The sequence below is a fragment of the Mus pahari genome, chromosome 6 (assembly GCF_900095145.1).
Source record: "Mus pahari chromosome 6, PAHARI_EIJ_v1.1, whole genome shotgun sequence".
Lineage (NCBI taxonomy): Eukaryota > Metazoa > Chordata > Mammalia > Rodentia > Muridae > Mus > Mus pahari.
In genome coordinates this window covers 1406150-1423994 of record NC_034595.1, presented here as the reverse complement: position 1 = coordinate 1423994, position 17845 = coordinate 1406150, and the positions used below count along the sequence as shown (strand labels likewise).

The 17845-nt window shown below is 51.7% G+C and overlaps 1 protein-coding gene across 1 annotated transcript in view; it reads left to right on the top strand.

Moving 5' to 3' along the window:
* Gabbr2 (gamma-aminobutyric acid type B receptor subunit 2) overlaps nt 1-17845 on the top strand; it is a 336248-nt gene that overhangs the window by 167587 nt on the left and 150816 nt on the right. Inside the window, exon 4 of the mRNA XM_021200029.2 lies at nt 11933-12034. Coding sequence (XP_021055688.1) covers nt 11933-12034 — 102 coding nt within the window. The remainder of the gene's footprint in view (nt 1-11932; nt 12035-17845) is intronic.

The following is a 17845-nucleotide window of genomic DNA, read 5'->3' as shown; positions in this document are numbered from 1 at the left end:
AAGTCAGCATCCCCTGTGAGGAGTGATTCTTCCGCCAAACATGGCTGCCAGGCTCTGACAACCTGATCCATAATCCTGGCCTCCAGCGATATTGATGGGAGCTTCCCACGTCCTCCCCCTCCCTGCCAAGGTCACGACCTTCAAGTGGAACTGGCAGAAGCCACTCCAGGCCCCCTGGTCCCCATGTGTCCCGCTCAGCAGCAGTGTGTTTCACTGGAGAGCCATTTCGAATCCTTCTGGCATATCCCTGCCCTGCTTGTGAATCAGCAGTCAGGCAGCAGGCGGTGGAGGGGTGGGGTGCAGAGGCGCCCCAGGTTGGCTTGGCAGCCTGCCCCAGAACCCAGCATATCACACAATTGGCTGTGCCCAGCCTGTGAACAGCTGCCTCTGGCCCTCTCTGGGGAGTCACCAAGCTGCCACAGCTGCTCCTTCCCGGGAGTAGTGAAAAGATCTCTCCCACCAGAGGCTTCTGTGCATCCCTTTGGGGTTTCACGGGGTACAGGCTAGCTCGTTCCTGCAGAGAGACCACACCTCTTGGGTTTAGGTCAATGGCATTACTGTGGCTTGCCCTGCAGTAACTGAACCGGAAGCATGCTGTCCTATCCTCTTTGATCTCATCCCTGATTGTGGCCACTGCCCTCACACCCAGCACGCATGATGTTTTAAATATACAACCCGCCTGGGGTAAGCTGTGGAGGTACCCTTTTTTTTTTTTTTTTTTAATAAGAGTTCTCTTGTTCACCCGGAGTGGCCAGGACAGAGGGCTACAACAAGCAGAGCCATGGGACTCCAGGTCTGTGTGGTTCCCTCTCCCCCACGGCCTGCAGCAAGCACAGAACCACAGGCTCTAGGGCCGGCTGTGCCAGCCATAGCTCGCATTCGCGAATCCAGCCCCTGGTCTAGAAAAAGTTATTAGCACACAGCCGCACTCGCGGCTTCTCAGGTGGCCTACGGCTTCTTTTGCAATACAACAGCAGAACTAAGTTGGGACAGAGCTCAGAGGGCCTGCGAAACCTAAATATTTACACTCTAGCCCCTTGCAGAGGAACATGGCTTTCCCTTGCTGTTGTGGACCATAGAAAGAAATCAGACTAAAGTTAGGTCCTGGGTTCAGTGTGCTCTAACTGTGTGATCTTGGGCAGCTGCCTTGACCTCTCTGTGTCTTATTATACTTACCCACACATTGCGTATAACTATGCCTTAAGTCTACACCAATGGCCAGAAGTAATGTCCTGACATGAGTGAGGGACTAGAGGGATGGGGGCACTAAAGGCTCTGGGTAACCAGGAACCCCACCGCCATTTCCTTTTTCCATCCATCCTAGGTGTTCTGTCTTCTCCACTCTCTCTTCCACCTCCCTCTGGAGTGTTCTGGGATTTCTACTGAGGCCCTCCTCTAATCACCCGGACCAAGGTGACATAGACTCCTCTCTAGCCTCCCCTTTGGACACCAGGCACTCAGTGACACATCACAGACAGCAGGTGTCCTCATTCAACCATGCAGATGGCTCGCTGCTGCCTTCCAGGGAGGCGCGAGGCCTCCAGACCCTCTGCACACAGCCGAAGGCGGATGGGTGGGTGAAGAAGCCACAATATAGGTCCTGCCTTTCAGATTTGCATCCCAATTGGAAAATTCCACTTGGGCCTTGCAGAGTAGACACGACTCCCAGTTCCTAGTGAAGTTGCACTGTCCAAACTGCTGAGCTCAGCACACTCCGGGCCCTGCAGCCTGCTCAGCACTTGGGGCGGTGTCCACCCAAGACGCACACTCAGCACCTGCACCTGGCTCCAGGCTCTAGGCTCCAGGCCAGGGGATAGGCGGGTTATCATTCCTAACCTTGAGGGAGCAGTGGGGAGCCTGTGTATGAGGGGACTTCCTGGCTACAGAACCAAGCAGCGGAGGCAGGAGGTAGGGTAGCAGCAGGGAGGGCATCCGAGGGCCAGAACGGAGCCTGGAATCCCCAGATGCCATTGGAAGGAGCTGTTTTCATGGGGCTGTAAGAGTGACCAGAGCCCAGGAACTTTGGTGGCCTGTGCCAGTAGGATGTAAAAGAGAACCGTATGACAAGTTTATGACAAGATGCGAGCCTATGCATCAGGCTGTCCTTTGGAGACCGGCACCTGCAAAAGGAGAGTTACAGTTTATGGCCCTGAAGGAGATGTGGCATGTTGGGAGGAATCAGAAGAAAGCAAACTTCATAAAAAGCCTTATTTTGGGTAAGGCTTGGGGAACCAACTGGACTAATGAGACCACAAGGACCAGCAATGGTAGGAGTCAGGACCACCACCAGGTGCCCTTGAGGGCAACAGAAGCAGCCAAGCTGGACAGGGCTGGGATCCAGACAAGGAAAGAGGAGCTAAGCAGAAAGATCCTTAACTTTTAACTCTTCCTCTGCCTTGCCCTCCAACCCCTGCTGAGACCTCTCATTAGCCCTCCAGTGCCTGCTGAGACCTGCCACTGGCCTTTTTACATCTGCTGATACCCTGGCCCTCTGATACCTTCTGGGGTCCTTTGGGCCCTCTGCTTCCTGCTGGGCTACTATTGGCTTTCTGAATCCTGTTGGCCTCCTATTGGTCCTTAGACCCCTGCTGGCTCCCACTGGCTCTCTGACTCCTGCGGGGCCATCCGGGAGCCCTTATACTCCTGGATTCCATTGTTTTTCTGATGCCACTTGAAACCACCCGTCAGCCTAGCCTAACTGGAAGTCTCAGAACAAGTCAGATCAAGAGGTGCCACTCATTAAAGTCAAATTCCAGAGAGGGCAGGGCAGGACAAGCTGGGGGGTGTGAGTGGGGACAAATGTTGGATTTCAGCAAGATACAGCCTGGTTAGGGCCCTGGGCATAGGGGCTTCCATGTTCTTTTCTGCAAGTCAAGCCACAGAGGCTAGACCAGTCACTGGTGTGCTGCCTTGGAGCAGGGATGTGAGGTCCCATGAGGCTGACCATGGTGAATCATAGTGGGGGGGGGGGGAGCCTTTCTATAGAAGGTTCTAGATATGATGTCCACGGCAGTGCCTAGAAAAGATGGAGTTTAAACTGGAAAAGGTCAGATGGGGCACCCTAAAGGTCAGACTGGGGCACCCTAAAGGTCAGACTGGGGCACCCTAAAGGTCAGACTGGGGCACCCTAGAGGTCAGACTGGTGCACCCTAAAGATCAGACTGGGGCACCCTAAAGGGTGACAGCAGATATGTAAGAATGGGAGGAGGGCACTCAAACGTAAGGAACTATCTTATAGCGAAGAGGGCAGGACCTTGGCAGAGTTTGAAGGGGGAGAGGAAGCTGCCACCGGAGGAACTGGGACATCAGACGGAGGGGTAGAAGCCACAGGAGGAGCTGAGGCTCTCCACAGGAAGTAACTTCACTGCTCCCCCACGACTCCCAGAGTTCTCCCTCTCGGCCTTCAGTCCCCAGCACTCAAGTATGAATGGGCTTGATGCCCCCCGGGTGCCCCTCCCATAATTCACTCACTCCTCCTAGGCTTCCTGTGGGCCTCGATGCATAGGATGTGACCTGAGGGATCTGAGGGCTTGTATGGAAAGGAACGTGGACCCACCCTGCCAGGGTCAGCTGTTTACAACCCAGCTCCAAGCCCGAGGACTGTACTCCCCAGACCCCGCCAAGCCACTCTGGAGTCCAACCAGATTTGGTCCACTCTCCAATCTGAGTTCTTGTTCTTCATAATAGAGAACAGACAGACAGGGACAGACAGACCTGGGACAGGCAGGGGTGTCATGATGGAAAGGCAAAAGTGGGTTCCTTTCTGGCAGCCCAGATTGGGGTGTGAGTGAAGCAAGGCACAGCTGTGTCTACTCTCCCACAAGGCTGCGCACGGAGGATCTAACGCACGTCTACGTGGAGTGCTGTCCTCTGGATGTCACATGGCCATCGTCCTCTTGAACTCTCAGCATGTGTGATTAACCACAAGACACCTGCACAAAAGTGGGCCCATCTCTGTCTCACTGTGTGGGAGGTGGGGCTGTGGGACACACGAGGTCCCATCCGTCCATGAAGATGCATACTCGCTCAGGAGCGCGAGACTGAGACATTTCCTTCAGCGGAGCTTGTGTGCTGCTCAGGTTCTGGTAAACTCTGCTTAAAAATCATTGTGGGGCTGGGGAGATGGCTTAGTGGGTAAGTGCTCCACACCCCTTAGGGTCCCAGCACTGGGGTGTGGAGACAGGAGAATCTCAAGCCAGCCACTCTAGTCAGTCAGTGCACCCTAGTTCAATAAAAACAAAAAACAAAGTGAGAGTGACTGGGGAAGGTGTCTGATGTCATATGAATACACACACATACACTCACACACACATATACATGCACACACATATACATACACACACATACACACACACACACACACACACACACACGCACACAGAGACACACCTCTAAATAAACAAGATTCTTGGCCCACCAGGCTCCGTTCCAGTGGGTCTATTTCTTTGGTCTTTGTTGCTGTCCTCTCTGGGGTGAGCAGACATGTGTTCGTTACCCAGAAAGATCCACACTGTGCATTAGGGCTCTCTAGAAGAACAGACCCAATAGAATGAGCTTATGTGCACAGGGGTTATTAGATTGGCCTACACCACGCATGCTGGGTAGTCGAGCAATGGTTGTCTGTGTGCTGGAGAGGCTGAGAACTTGTTAGATGCTCGGTCCACAGGCTGGATGCCTCAGCAATCACAATGCAGGCCTAGAGGTCGCTGCAGAGCTGCTGTCCTCAGACTGCGTAGGAAGGCTGAAGAAGCTGAGTCTGGATGTCTTTGGAGGGTGGCGGCAGCAGCGGCTGCGGCAGCAGCAAAGCAGATGCACAGGTCAGCATGGAGCAAAGGCACACAGACTAAGCGGCACTGCTTCTCCTTTGGCCCCCTTTACATCCAGGCCTCTTGGGAAAGGCTCTGCCCGCCTTGGAGAGGGTCTTTCCATCTCAACGAATCCTTCAAGGAAACTCACAAACCCATACAGATCCGATCAAGTTCACAGCCAAGGTGAACCACCACGTACTGCATCTTCACTTATACTTGTCCCTAAGTCTTTTTTATGCAGGTTCAACTCCAGCTACACAGTATAAAGCACTTACTTATCTGGAAGTAGGTTGTGCTATGTCCCCACAGGAAGATCTTTCTGCCACAGGAAGTACTTCTGCAAGAATTTAAGCACATGTGCCAAATCTTAAGTGAGGGTGAGAGGGTGGGAGGAAAGGGATGTCAGGGGGGCAAACAAACAAACAAAAAATAACCCTCATGATCACCCAGAATTGCTTCAGCAACTTCAACATTCAAAAAGAACAGTGAGTGGGGTAAGCATGGTGTTGACAAACCATAGATGTTGATAGGGGAAAGGAAGCCTCATGGTTAGCGTCCAGTGTCTGCTTGCATGCCTGCCGTGATGGGGAGCTCACTACCTCATTCATTGCCACTAGAAACTTTTCTTCTCCATCATTTTCATCTTCTATGTCATTATCCTCTTCCCCTGACCCTACTTCTTGCTCCTTCTGGTTTGGGCCAGAATCTCCTAACCGTTGGCTCACTGGCTGCTGAGGGCATCCAGACCGGGCATCCCCTCTTCCTGTGACAGCCCCCCTTCCATTTTGAAGCCATCCATCTCTTCCTGCCTTGATCGTCTCTGTGCTAATTTTCTAATTAGTTAAATTAATGGTAGTTCCTGGGGAGCTGAGGCCCCACTAAAAAGTGACCTGAATTATTCAAACATTGGGACATTTCAAAACCTATTTAGCCTAATTAGCATCTTAACTCTGTCGGCGCCCTCAGCATTGAAGGAGCGGTATTTGAACACGCTCCCTGTGTTAATGGATTTTTCTTGAATGAACTGTTTAATCAAGTGAAGACACATTTCATGAATGAATAGAAGTAAATCTATAATTACACGTTTTAGTCAGGTAAGTGGAGTGACATTTCAGCACAATCCGTCGTCGCTATATATAGTGGTACATTTGAATGACAAAGTAGGTCACCTCGGCTTCCGTAGGAGAGCTAGGAGAGCTGGGGACTCGCTTTGCTCTGAGTTCATTTCTAACCTAATTAGGATGTTTAGGCTTACAAGTGCAGGTGGCTCTGCCGCCATCTTCACCTGGAGCGCTGCCTTTCCGGATGGTTCTTTGACTGGGACAGTGGCCTCCCTGGGGATGATGTCCTGGGGATGGCTGGCCATCAAAGCTAAGTGTCTTGGGGTCTCAGATCCTCCCGTGGCCTCCTGTCCTTGGCTGACAACTTCACTGACTCTAAACCTGCCCTGCTTGAGACCAATGTTTCAAGACAAGATGTAGTAATGAGTTGAAGAGGCCAGGAGAGGGCAGGGGAGGGCAGGGGAGGGTAGGAGAGGGCAGAAGAGGGCAGGAGAGGGCAGGGGAGGGCAGGGGAGGATGGGAGAGGGCAGGGGAGGGCAGGGGAGGGTGGGAGAGGGCAGGAGAGGGCAGGGGAGGGAAGGGGAGGGCAGGGGAGGGCAGGGGAGGGTAGGGGAGGGTAGGGGAGGGCAGGAGAAGGGAGGCAAGGGTAAGGAAGGGTAGGATGCTGGCTTTGGAGAGGGAGGAGCCCCTGCCTTGGTCTTCAGCTGAGAACTTTATTCCCTAAACTCAGAGCACAGAGACTTAAGCAGCTCACCAGACTTTACCTGGAAAACCTTCATCCCTGAGGCTTGGCAGTGTTTCCAGTGACTGACCAGTGCAATCTTGAATGCATGCTAATAGAAGGTCATGGACCAGGGCTGCCACTCAGCCACACCCTGGCTCTCCATCTCTGGGAATGAGGGAGATGATCTGAGCTTATTGTTTGAAGCTGCTGAGATAATGTTTTACACAGCAACGGAAGGCAAATACGTATTATCAGTTACCCTCGAGGTCGCTGTAACTTGTGGCTTCTGGCAGCTTCCCATTCTCCCCTGGTCCTTGCTTTGGAATCTCTCACCTGGATAATAGTATCATGAGCACACACACACACACACACACACACACCCTGCATTGGCCCCACAGCAACCTGAGTTATCACTGAGAACAGAGCTCCACTCAGACCAACTCCTCTCTTGACTCCTCATGGCTTTCCACAGCACTTAGATCACAACATCTTTAATATAAATTGTAAGGCCCCACCCACCTAAGGCCCACAGGCTGTAGCCCCACCCACCTCTCCTTTCTTGTGTCATTCCATCCCTGGTGCCCAGCCCTTCTTTTAGGCTCTACTTTAATTCCAACTTCGATAGTCTTCTGGTTTCTGTACCAGCTTCCTCCACCACAGGACCTTTGCACATGCTGCTGCTGTAGTTGGGCATTTCCTGCTCCTCTTCTTGGCCTGGGTCTGACTCTGCTTCGCTAAACTCAAAAGCCTCAGCAAGTCCACACACATTCCCCAGAGAAGTCAGTCGAGGAGCACCTCCCACACCCACTCCACAGAGAGAGACCCAGGGTGATGAGTAGCTCAGCTCTAGGTTAGAAGTCCATCACCGGCTTCTCCAGTGCCTGAGCAGAAGAGATGCCAATGTCAGACATGAATGAGCCTGAAGCAAATCTGTGAGGTGGGAGGGGCACACAGATTCCATCCTTGAAAATCCAGAGCCCTTCAGAGCCGTTCAAGAAAGCATGAAGCCCCAAAGCCAGCTAGTGGTGGGACAGGAGCTGAGATTTCAGCCCCAGTGGGAGGCCTGACTGAGGGGTTGCAAATGTCCCTCCCCGGCTGCCTGAGTTTTGTCTTGAGGCTTCTGAACTTGGAGTCAATATTGCCTTGATGGAGGTCAGGCATCTGAGGCTGCTTGCTGCAGAGGTTCGGTGGGGACAGAAGGGACCTCACTGGCTCTATGTGTGGGCAACAGAACATGGTGGGGACAGGAGCCCAGCAGGACAAGTCTTCCCAGAACCCAAAAGCAGTGTAGTGGAATTACTGGGAGATTTCCGCATTGGTCCATATGGCCCACCATAAGGTTGTAAGCTTGCTTAAAACACGATGGGTCTCTTAGAGGTGATTGTCACGACTGGGCTGTGTGGTCCTCCTGAGTGCACGCCCTTGGTGCACTGTCTTGTCAAAGCACGCCTGGTAGGAGTGTTCAACCTTAGCATGATACAAGCATGATTTCTGTGCTGTAGACACAGACTGGAATTTGTTAGTTTGTGCTGTTGTCTTGTTCACCTTTCCTGGTGATATTTAGTAGAATCCTCTTTTCCTGTGCAGGGAGCAGCAGCCACATGATGCCAGGGACAGCCGAGCCTTGGCCTTTGAAGTGTATGCCCCGTTCTTTCATGGTTTTCCACTTTCTCGATTTTGAACTCACCCACCCCATCGCACATCAATCCGCATCTTCGTTTCATCTTCCAGGGAATGAAGAGCTCTCACTTTCCCCAGAAGAACATGTTCTTGCTTTTATTAAATAGAAGTGAAAAGGATCTTAGATTCGGAGACTCCCAGACGAGAGCAAACAGCTCAGACTCTGGCCTGTCACCCAGGACAACCTGCAGGTCCAGGGCAAACCTGGGCATTTGGGAGACTAAGCAGCCGGCCTTCCAGTCCCCATGTGAGGGTGGGGGACCGGTCCTTACATCATTCTTTCCTGAACTTTGTGTCTTTGAAGATGCCTTTTACTGTTGCTTCTCTCCCCGTTGGGGTCCCTAAAAGTCCCTCAGAATAAATACCCAGGCTGAATGCAAAGGCTGAGGAGCTGATGCAATTTGGGAGCCAATGGCTGGCAGTGCCAGCTGACAGTACACTCGGGTCTGTTCTAAAGCAGCAGGCTGGAGTGTGGGAAGATCACCAGTCTGGGCATCTCCCCTTGCTTGCCCATAGGTGAAATGGGGTGGGGACAGGGACAGGATGAAATCACCTTTAGGGTAGATTTATTTATTTGCCAAACAAAACATAATACAGGCTTCAACACCTTCCCTGACACAATCACTGAAACCCCAATCAGTGGATTCCTTCTCACTTTCAAGCAAGGCCCAGAACTTCACAGCATACAAAGGCATTCCACAGCCCATGCTGAGCCTGGATCCCAATCTGTGAGCTATGAGCACACTGCCACTGGTTTCAGGTGAGAGAAAAGAGATTCAAGGGAATCAGGGTCACCTCTCCAATTATGGGTGACACACAGAGCTGGGCCTTGACTGTGCCTGCCCCTTGGGGAGCACACTGATTTGCATGGCCAGTCAGCCATGCCCCCCCTCCCTCATACAAGCACCACTGAGATGGGACTTGTGGCTGGAAGCCTGGAGGACACAGCCGAGCTGTGAAGGCAGCATTCGCCCATCTTAGTCTCTAGGCAAAAGCCATAGCAGGGGCTCAAATGGAGCTTGGGGTGGAGCATCTGCCTGGCATGTCTCAGGCAGGCTGTGCCCATCACCCTCCACTGTGTGATAAAGCCCCACCTCCATCAGCAATTAAGGAAGGGTTGTTTGGGCTGATGGCTGCAGAGGCATCACAGGGAGCAGAGAGATCGAGCTGGACATGGCAGAAGCTATAACTTCTCAAAATAAGGCATCATGTTCTAAAAGGTGCTTGGTACCTCCATCAAAACAGGGTGCAAGCAATAACACCAGACAGTGGGGGTGCTTCTTCCTGTGACAAAACATCTCTCATGAAACACCTCAAGCATCCAGAAAACCGTAGAACGAAATAAACACCAGGACCACCAGGCAGAGTTTGTAACTGTCTGCATCTCTCCCTCAAGGGACTAAAGCACGGCAGCCAGCGGGTCACAGTGGCCCTTTGGCTCCCCTTCCTTTCCCGTGGCTTCCTGGCCATCGACATGCAGAGCCAGACTGTTCAAAAAACCACGTTGATATGTGCTCCAGATGGACTCTGACTGTTGACATAGAAACAGTCAGAAAGTTTGTTTTTCTTGAGGTAACACATATAGAACATCACATCTCTCCACCATGACCATTTGTAAGTACACAACATCGACACGGGCCTTCACAAGTTACGTCACTGCAGTGTTATTCATCTCCTGAACCTTTGCACCACCCTAAACTGAGGCTCCAAGCCCATTAAGCACCAAATCCTATTCTAGGTGCCTGCCCCGCCATGAACATCCCATCTGACTATTTGGCTACTCCAGGTCCCCTGTGTAATTGTGGTTCTGTATCCACATTTCTTTAGATTAACCCATATTGTAACATATGCAGAACCCCAATTGTTTCTAAGGCTGAGTAGTATGCCACTCTGGGTGTGCACACCACATCTTTATGTGTCCTTCCAGCAGCAGACCTGTGGGCTGTTGCCACCTTTTGCTATTGTGACGAACATCCTGTGAATACGGATGTTACAGCTGAAAGGTACAATCTCCACCATGGGCTCATAGGTTTGACTACTTGGTTCCTCATCCAGAGTTCCATTTAATGGAGCTTATGGAACCTTTAGGGGATGGAGCCTAGCTGAAGGAAGTGGGTCGCTGTGGGACAGGCCTAGAGGGTTGAAACCTGACCCCAGTTCTGGCCTGAGCTCTCTCTCAGCTTCCTAGTCTGCTCCCTTCACACACTGCTGCCATGAACTCGTGCATCATTGTCTGCCATGGTGGACTGTACCCTCTTAGACTGTGAGCCAAGACCAAGCCTTCCTCAGTGGTGAAGATGACTCAGCGATTAAGAGCACCTGCTCCACCTCCAGAGAACCCCGGTTCTCAGGACCCATGCTGGGCAGCTCACAAGCATCTGTAACTCCAGTTCCAGGGTATCTCTATGGGCAACTGCACACACACACACACACACACACACACACACACACACTAAATAGACACATGATAGATAGATGCAAAGAAAGAAAGAAAGAAAGAAAGAAAGAAAGAAAGAAAGAAAGAAAGAAAGAAAGGCAGATAGACAGACAGACAGACAGATAGATGCTCTATCACACTTTGCTGAGAAAAGCAGTGGATAGAAGGAGTGTATGAGGCGAGTCCCTGCTGTCATTTCTTGTGGCCATTATTCCTAGGAGTGGGGTTGCTGGAGCAGATGGTAATAAAGCTTTGGTTTTTCTGAGGCACCACCCTCCTGTCTCCCAGAATCTTGAATCACTGAACATTCCTGAGGTGGTTCCCAAGGGCCCCAGGAGGTTCCCGTCCTCACAAATGCGTGCTCCTGTCCGCTTCTGATAAAGGCCATCTGAGCAGAGTGAGCAACATGAGCTTTTCACGATCTCCTCCTCTTAGGCTCTAAGAGGGGAAGGTCACAAGCAAACCAGAAACAGCAGGACCCAGAAGCTGGGTCCAGCCTCTTGCCTATTCCTTCTCAACAGCCCCATGGCATGGGCTCCGTTGATGGTGTTCAAAGCACCTAGCTATGGCTTCTAGGCAGATACGCATTTCGAATTTGTTCTGTTTAATCCAAACTTTAAACAAAAATCAACACCAGAAAATATGAGGGATTTTTCTATTGTAAAAGCCTGGAATTTTTTTTATTTCTTCCCCCAAAGTGTCCTGGGTCCACTTCCAGCATGGCAATGCAACAGCAGCAGTTGTCCTTAGAAGGCCCTGTGGTCTCTAGGATGACACAGTACCCCCAGAAACTGCTGATGTCTGCCCACGAGGACATGGCAGTTGGCAGTCCTCGGCCATGTAGGCATATGCACAACCCGTAGGTTCGAACTTCACTGTTTCTACCTTACTCTGCTCCATACTGGTCCTCTGGGAATCTTGGCTATGTTTTTTACAAGGTATCATTAGACAGCCTGACCTTAGCCAGGCAAGATGGGGTGCTGGCCGGTAAATCTCTTCATCTTGCCTCTTATAGGTCAGGCTGAGCAGTCCCAGCCTAGTATGGCACTGTGTCCGAGTGTCCGTTGTAGGACGCTCCCTGCTTCCTGCTGTCTCTCAATGCAGGGCTCTCTTCTGTCTCTCAGTGGCGAGGAGAAAATGGCTCCTCAACTCAGCCAGTGCTGACGAATTCGTCCTTCCTGGCAACAGCCCACCTGAGTTTTTTGTTTGTCTCTGTCCACAGGTGAGGAACGACCTGACTGGGGTTCTGTACGGGGAAGACATTGAGATCTCAGATACGGAGAGCTTCTCCAATGATCCCTGCACCAGCGTCAAAAAGCTCAAGGTAGGTGCAGCCTGTCACCAGGCTCCCTCTTACCAAGGGCTGGAAGCCAGGCGCTATCTGGCCCGTCAAAAAACGCCACTGCTGTTAGAGCTAAAAGGCCGTCTCCTGATCCAGCTGGCACCACTCTAGGAACAGAGGGAGACAACTTGAGGTTCCCCTGTTGTAACTATGTCTTCCTTTCACCATCTACTGCAAACCCTTGGCCCCTCTCCTGGGCTCTCAGAGAGCCTTATCCCTGTCCTCAGGTTGGTCACAGCATGGCCAGGAAGAAGGTCTACTCTCAAGGGAAGCAAGGGATTTAGGGCAAAAGGAGGGAGAAGTGACTCATGGCACCAGGGGGAGGAGTCAGACCTGACTCTAAGGAAGAGAGCACTGGACAGAGGCCAAGCAGGATCCCGGGCTACAGGGAGGGAGGGCTGCTGATCCAATGGTGGCCAGCATGCTCTGCTGTGGGAGCAACAGAGGTCCACAGAGCACGTGGCACTGCGGGGAAGGAGTACCTGGTGATACAGGGCTGGAAACAGAGTTCTGGGCCAGTTCCCAACAGCCAAGCCCTCGGCTAGGCAGCTCCCTCTTCTCCCAGGGGTGGAGGGAAGCAGCTGGCAGCTAGAACTGTAGACTCCTCTCTTTCCCTCCCGTTCCCTCAGAGCCATGGGTGAAGTTGTTGGCATGACAATCCCACATGCCATCAGTGTCTTTTCTGACTCAAGTAGGTTCAAGGTTTCCCCTTGGCACAGCAGGTGGCAGTTACGGACCATTGGCTATAAGAGTTTTCAATTTGCTGATCCAGAGCCCCAGAGAGCCGGGGAGGCAGAGGGACCAGAATATTCACACATCTCCTGGTCTCCTCCAGAGCAGACAGAGCCTGTGGGTGACACTTTTGCCCTAGCAGTCTCTGTGGATAAGGAATAGCATCTAGGGACAACCCAGGTGGTCACAGCCAGAGCTTCCCCCACCCCCATGCTATCAAGGACTGTGCTGTTTGGGGGTCTAGATGGGCCCTGTGGAGCCTGGAGGACTCAGGTGCATAGGAAAGGGAGCCATTGTTAGCCAGTCTTGCCCAGGCACATGCAAAGTGTGTCCCCAGAGCAGACGCTTGAAATAGCTTCTGGCCTCTAAGGCCCCGCTCAGTTCTGAGGGCTCTGGAATTGAAAGGCAGCAGGTATGGAGCTGAGGGATCGGGATCAGGGATGGAACAGGACGTTCTGCTCATCAACCAAGTTGATTGAAAAGGTGTGGAAAACAGCAGCCAAAATGCCCAGGCTTTTCAGGTCCCAGTTCCGGGCTGGTCACCAACACAGGGCTGGCCACTAACCATCATGCCCCATGTGAACATCCCAGAGTCCTCTGGCAGGAAGGGTTTTTTTTTTTTTTTTAGATCTATTTCACTGATGGGGACTGAGGGTGGGTAACCCCTGGCTGGGTAACCCCTCAAGGCCTTCATGGGAAGTAGAGGGCAGGAATTTCACCTGGGACTGAAGGTGTGTCTGCCCAGTTGCCCTCAGCTCCCTGTGCTGCCAAGGTTTGGGGAGGAGATCCTAGCACTGCATAGCTAGAGGCTAGGGCAGAGCAGGAGGCAATTGATGTCTGTCTGTTTCCTGGGGCTGTTTGCATTGTGCTACAGCATGGTGCGGCTTAGCAGCAGGAGCGTATGCTCCCTGGCCTGGTTCTAGATGTTGGGGTGCAGGCAGAGGTTGGGGTGTGGGTGGCACCATGCATTCTCCGAGCTTGCCTTTCTCTCAGACTCTGGCATCCACGGTTGCGGGAGCTCATGGCCTGTGGCTGCGAAGTTCTAGCCCCATCACTGGTGGCACCCCCTTCCTTCTCCATATCATCCCCTCATCAGGACACTCCTTATGCTAAGCTGGGTGGACCCCTTCCACTGTAGCCCAATCGTCTGCCACTGTTTTCACATGGGGTTCCATCCCAGAATGCTGGGGTTAGACTTTCAGCGCATCCTTTGGAGGGTCACAACCTGCCACGTTAGACAGCCTATCCATCTCCTTATTCAAGTGCCCGCCTCCTATTAACATGCAAGCTTCCAGAAGCTTCTCATGACCTAGAACCAAACTCAGTTGTTGAATAAGCTGCACATGAATGTCTAGGCAGCAAAGACTAACAGAGGAAATGTGGAAAAAATAGAACGAAGAACAAGCAGGGAGTTCTGAGAGGGCTGGAAGAAGGGCGAGCCTATGCTTTAGTGTGGGCTGAGTGAAGCCAGGGCACAGAGGACGAGGAAGAAGCTGAGTATCCGATAATGGGACAGGCATCTGCAGCAGAGGGCAGAGCCGGGGCCAAGAGGAAAATAATCAATAGCGTAGAGGATGCACCTGAGCCGCTCTCCCAGAATTCTGCGGAAATGGCCAGCACGATCAATCCTGTGAGAGAGAAGATGACGGTGTGGGACTGGAGAAGAGGGATAAGAGGATGCCAGGACGCTCGAGGGCGAACCAAAATAGACACCCCAGGAACAATGGCTCGCGCCGCAGCCAGAGTCTGGGTTCTAGAACATTCTGCACTAAGAGAACAGGGATGACCGAGGAAAAGGGGACCTGGGAAGGTGGCTTGGTTGGTAAAATATAAGCACAAGGACCACAGGTCCATCCCCAGAAACCCACATGAAACCCAGGCCTGGCAGCAGGGAACCTGTAATCCCGGTGCTGGGGAGGGAAAGACCAGGGATCTCTGGGGCTCACTGGTCATTAGGGCTAGCTCCAGATTCTGTGAGAACTCTTAGAAGAACCGACCCCTGGCCTCAACACACGTGTACACTCATGTGAGTACTCACGCATACACAAACATGCACACATCCAACACTCACTGTAGGAAATAAACCTGGATCCCACGAAATTGCCCATATTTGACCATTGTTGAACTATCAAATGCAGTTAGTGCAAGCAGGTAAGGCTGTGTGTACTGGCTAGCTAGCTGGCCTCTGTGTCCTAGCCACTTTGGTAGAGGAAGGACACCTAGACACATTTTAACAGATGTTTTAATGTACAAACTTAAAGGATAAATATCACAAATACCTAGGCAGAGCTATGGGGGTTGTGGCAGAGGCAGGAACCAAACTTCCCCAAGGTTCTCAAACCCAGGCTGCCCTGTGTGAGGCTCATGTGACATGCCAGCAGGGAACCCCTCTGGAAGGTGGTCCTGAGAGCCGCCTGGGAACCGCGGTACACTTTATAGCTAAGGTCAGGATAGAAACAGGCAAGTGGGGACCTCGGAATCAGAAAAGAGATGTCTAAACAATTGCTGTACATGGGAAAAAGCATGTGACCTCCCACAGAATGCAAACGGGTACCGCAACAGTAACGGAGACGTGAAATCCAGAGTGCACCCTCAGAGCCTGAGAAATGGGGAACTTAAAAAAGCAGACACCAAATTCTTGGTCTCTGTAAGAGAAGAGACCCAAGAGAGGCATGCTCACAGCCAAGCCTGACAGAGCAGGATGGCTGAAGTGAGCTGAGAGTCAGAGCCCCGCTGGCGTGAGACCCAGGAACACTCCCTACCGCCACCAAATCTAAAACTGTAGCTAGAGAAATCTAAGATAAACCTGGGCTGACGGAACAACATGGTGGTATTCAAACCCAAAGCTGCCAGAACATGGAAGACAGCAGCAAGGGAAGTCCAATCCATGTGTCCTTTAAAACAGAATGCTCCAAATAGGCCATTGCAGACCAAACAGTAATTCTGACCAGAAATCCGAATGGAGTTGACTTCAACATGAAATGCCAGATTGTCGTTCTTGTGTTTGTTTCTGTTGTTGTGTGGGTGTTTGTTTTGTATTTAGTTGTTTGCTTGTGTGTGTGTGTGGTGGTGGTGGTGTTTGTTCTGTTTTGTTTGAGATCGGATCTGTGTGGCCCGTCCTGCCTCTGCCTTTTGAGTTCCTGAGGTACAGAACCCACCCCAGCATCCTGATGCAGGTATTCAGGGCTAATGGGTGGGCAGAGGTCTTCCACGATGCACCCAGAATCCTGCCAAAGGGGATCAGGAAACAGGCACCGGGCAGGCCTGCTGCGGATGAGGGGACAGTGGTGTGAGAAGACCAGGCACGTGGGTTGTCCCTACTCCAGTTGATAGCTTGGTGAACTACAGAGCTGGCCTGCAGGACTCCAAGGGGAATGGGTGGGACCACGGAGAGCGGGAAGCTCCAGTAACTCTCTTTATCTGTGATGCACAAAGCTGGCATTTGCATTTCGATGCTTGCTAAGCGCACTCTCCTCTCTGTGTAGCCTTCCTGTGGTGCACCTCTCTTCCTCACCACAAACAGGAGCCCAGTGCAGGCATTTACCCAAGCAGGCTTGGACACCCTTCCTTCTGCTCCTTGCCCAGCTATTGTCAGCCACCCAATAAGCTCCTATGACGGTCCTTGAGAGCAAAACACTCCCAAGATTGAAGAATTGGTGGCTGGTGTCACATTGGAAACCCAAGAAAAGGATGAGAAGCAAGAAATGAATCTATGACATGTCCCATCCTGAAATAATCATAGGAGTTCCTGTAAAAGCCATGAAGAGTCAGGAGACTTGAGCTCCCTGTGGTCCCTAGGCCCACAGAACAACACTGTGTGGACATCACTGGCAGGGGCGGGGTCTCATCTCTGATCTCATCACAGCCTGTCCTCCGGCCTCAGCCCCTGCTTCTGCTTCAACACCCATAACAGACACTGTCCAGTGCTTGATTTGTGCTTAGATTTATTCGTTCTTTTAATTCTCCCAGTTACTATAAAGTAGCGGTCAGCAAATGATGGCCAATGGGCCAAATCTGGCCCTCCGTTCTGTTTTATAAATAAAGTTTTATTGTAACACATTCATTAGAACACTGCTTTGAGCTGCTTTTGTGCTCCAGCAGCAGAACAGATTAATTGCCACAGAGAATAATTGCCCATAAAACCTAGATTATTTACTATAGGAAGTATTATTATTTCCATTCTACAAGTTGAGAACATGGAGCTCAAGGAGCTTAACCCATGCTGGAGGCCATGCAGCAGCCTGACAGACATAGCAGTGTAGGGGTGAGGCTGCAGGAGGGCACGGAGCCACACAGCCTGGCCCCAGCTTCATGCTCACGGGCCCCTCGGTAGCTAGGGGATTTGTCCATAGCCTCTGAACATTCCGGATAATGTTCATATCCTTTCCCTTATGAGCCTTCTCATCAATAAATCAGGAAGGAGATGGCTCTGCAGCTTACACCCTTGGGGAGACAGAAGTTGGGGGGCATGGGAGTCAGCAAGGCTCAGGCTTGGCAGAAATCCCCAGCACTCACCTTTAAATACCTATTAAAGGATGGACTCCTGCAAGGCATCATGGGACCTCTACCTGCATCCCACAGGGCACATGCAACCCAAGATTGCTATGAATGGGGTCCGACACAATACTGTAAACTTTTTTAGACCATTGAGAGAGGTTTCTGCAGTGTCTACTGGTAACTAGGTTGTGCAGTTCGTAAGTATAAACATTGTGGATGACATCACCAAGTCTTGCTGTCAAAAGACTCGGTACACCTGCTGGAACCAGGTCTCTGACTCTAAAAAGAGTAACCTATTTTTGAATGAGTCATAAAAATAGCCCAAAACTGGTAAGCTTTCCTGCGGCCGAGAGAGCACAAAGGGGACCCAGCATTGGCCCCACCAAAGAGAGATGACAGTAGAGTTCAACTCACAGGTCAGAGGGAGGCACATTCATTTCCTATGGCTGACGGATGACACAAGGCAATGTGCATGCCAGTCACACAGATGTGCCTTTCTCGAGGCTGGAAGCTAAGCACCTGTCTTGGCCATTGAAAATGATGATGTCAGGGCTGATTCCTCCT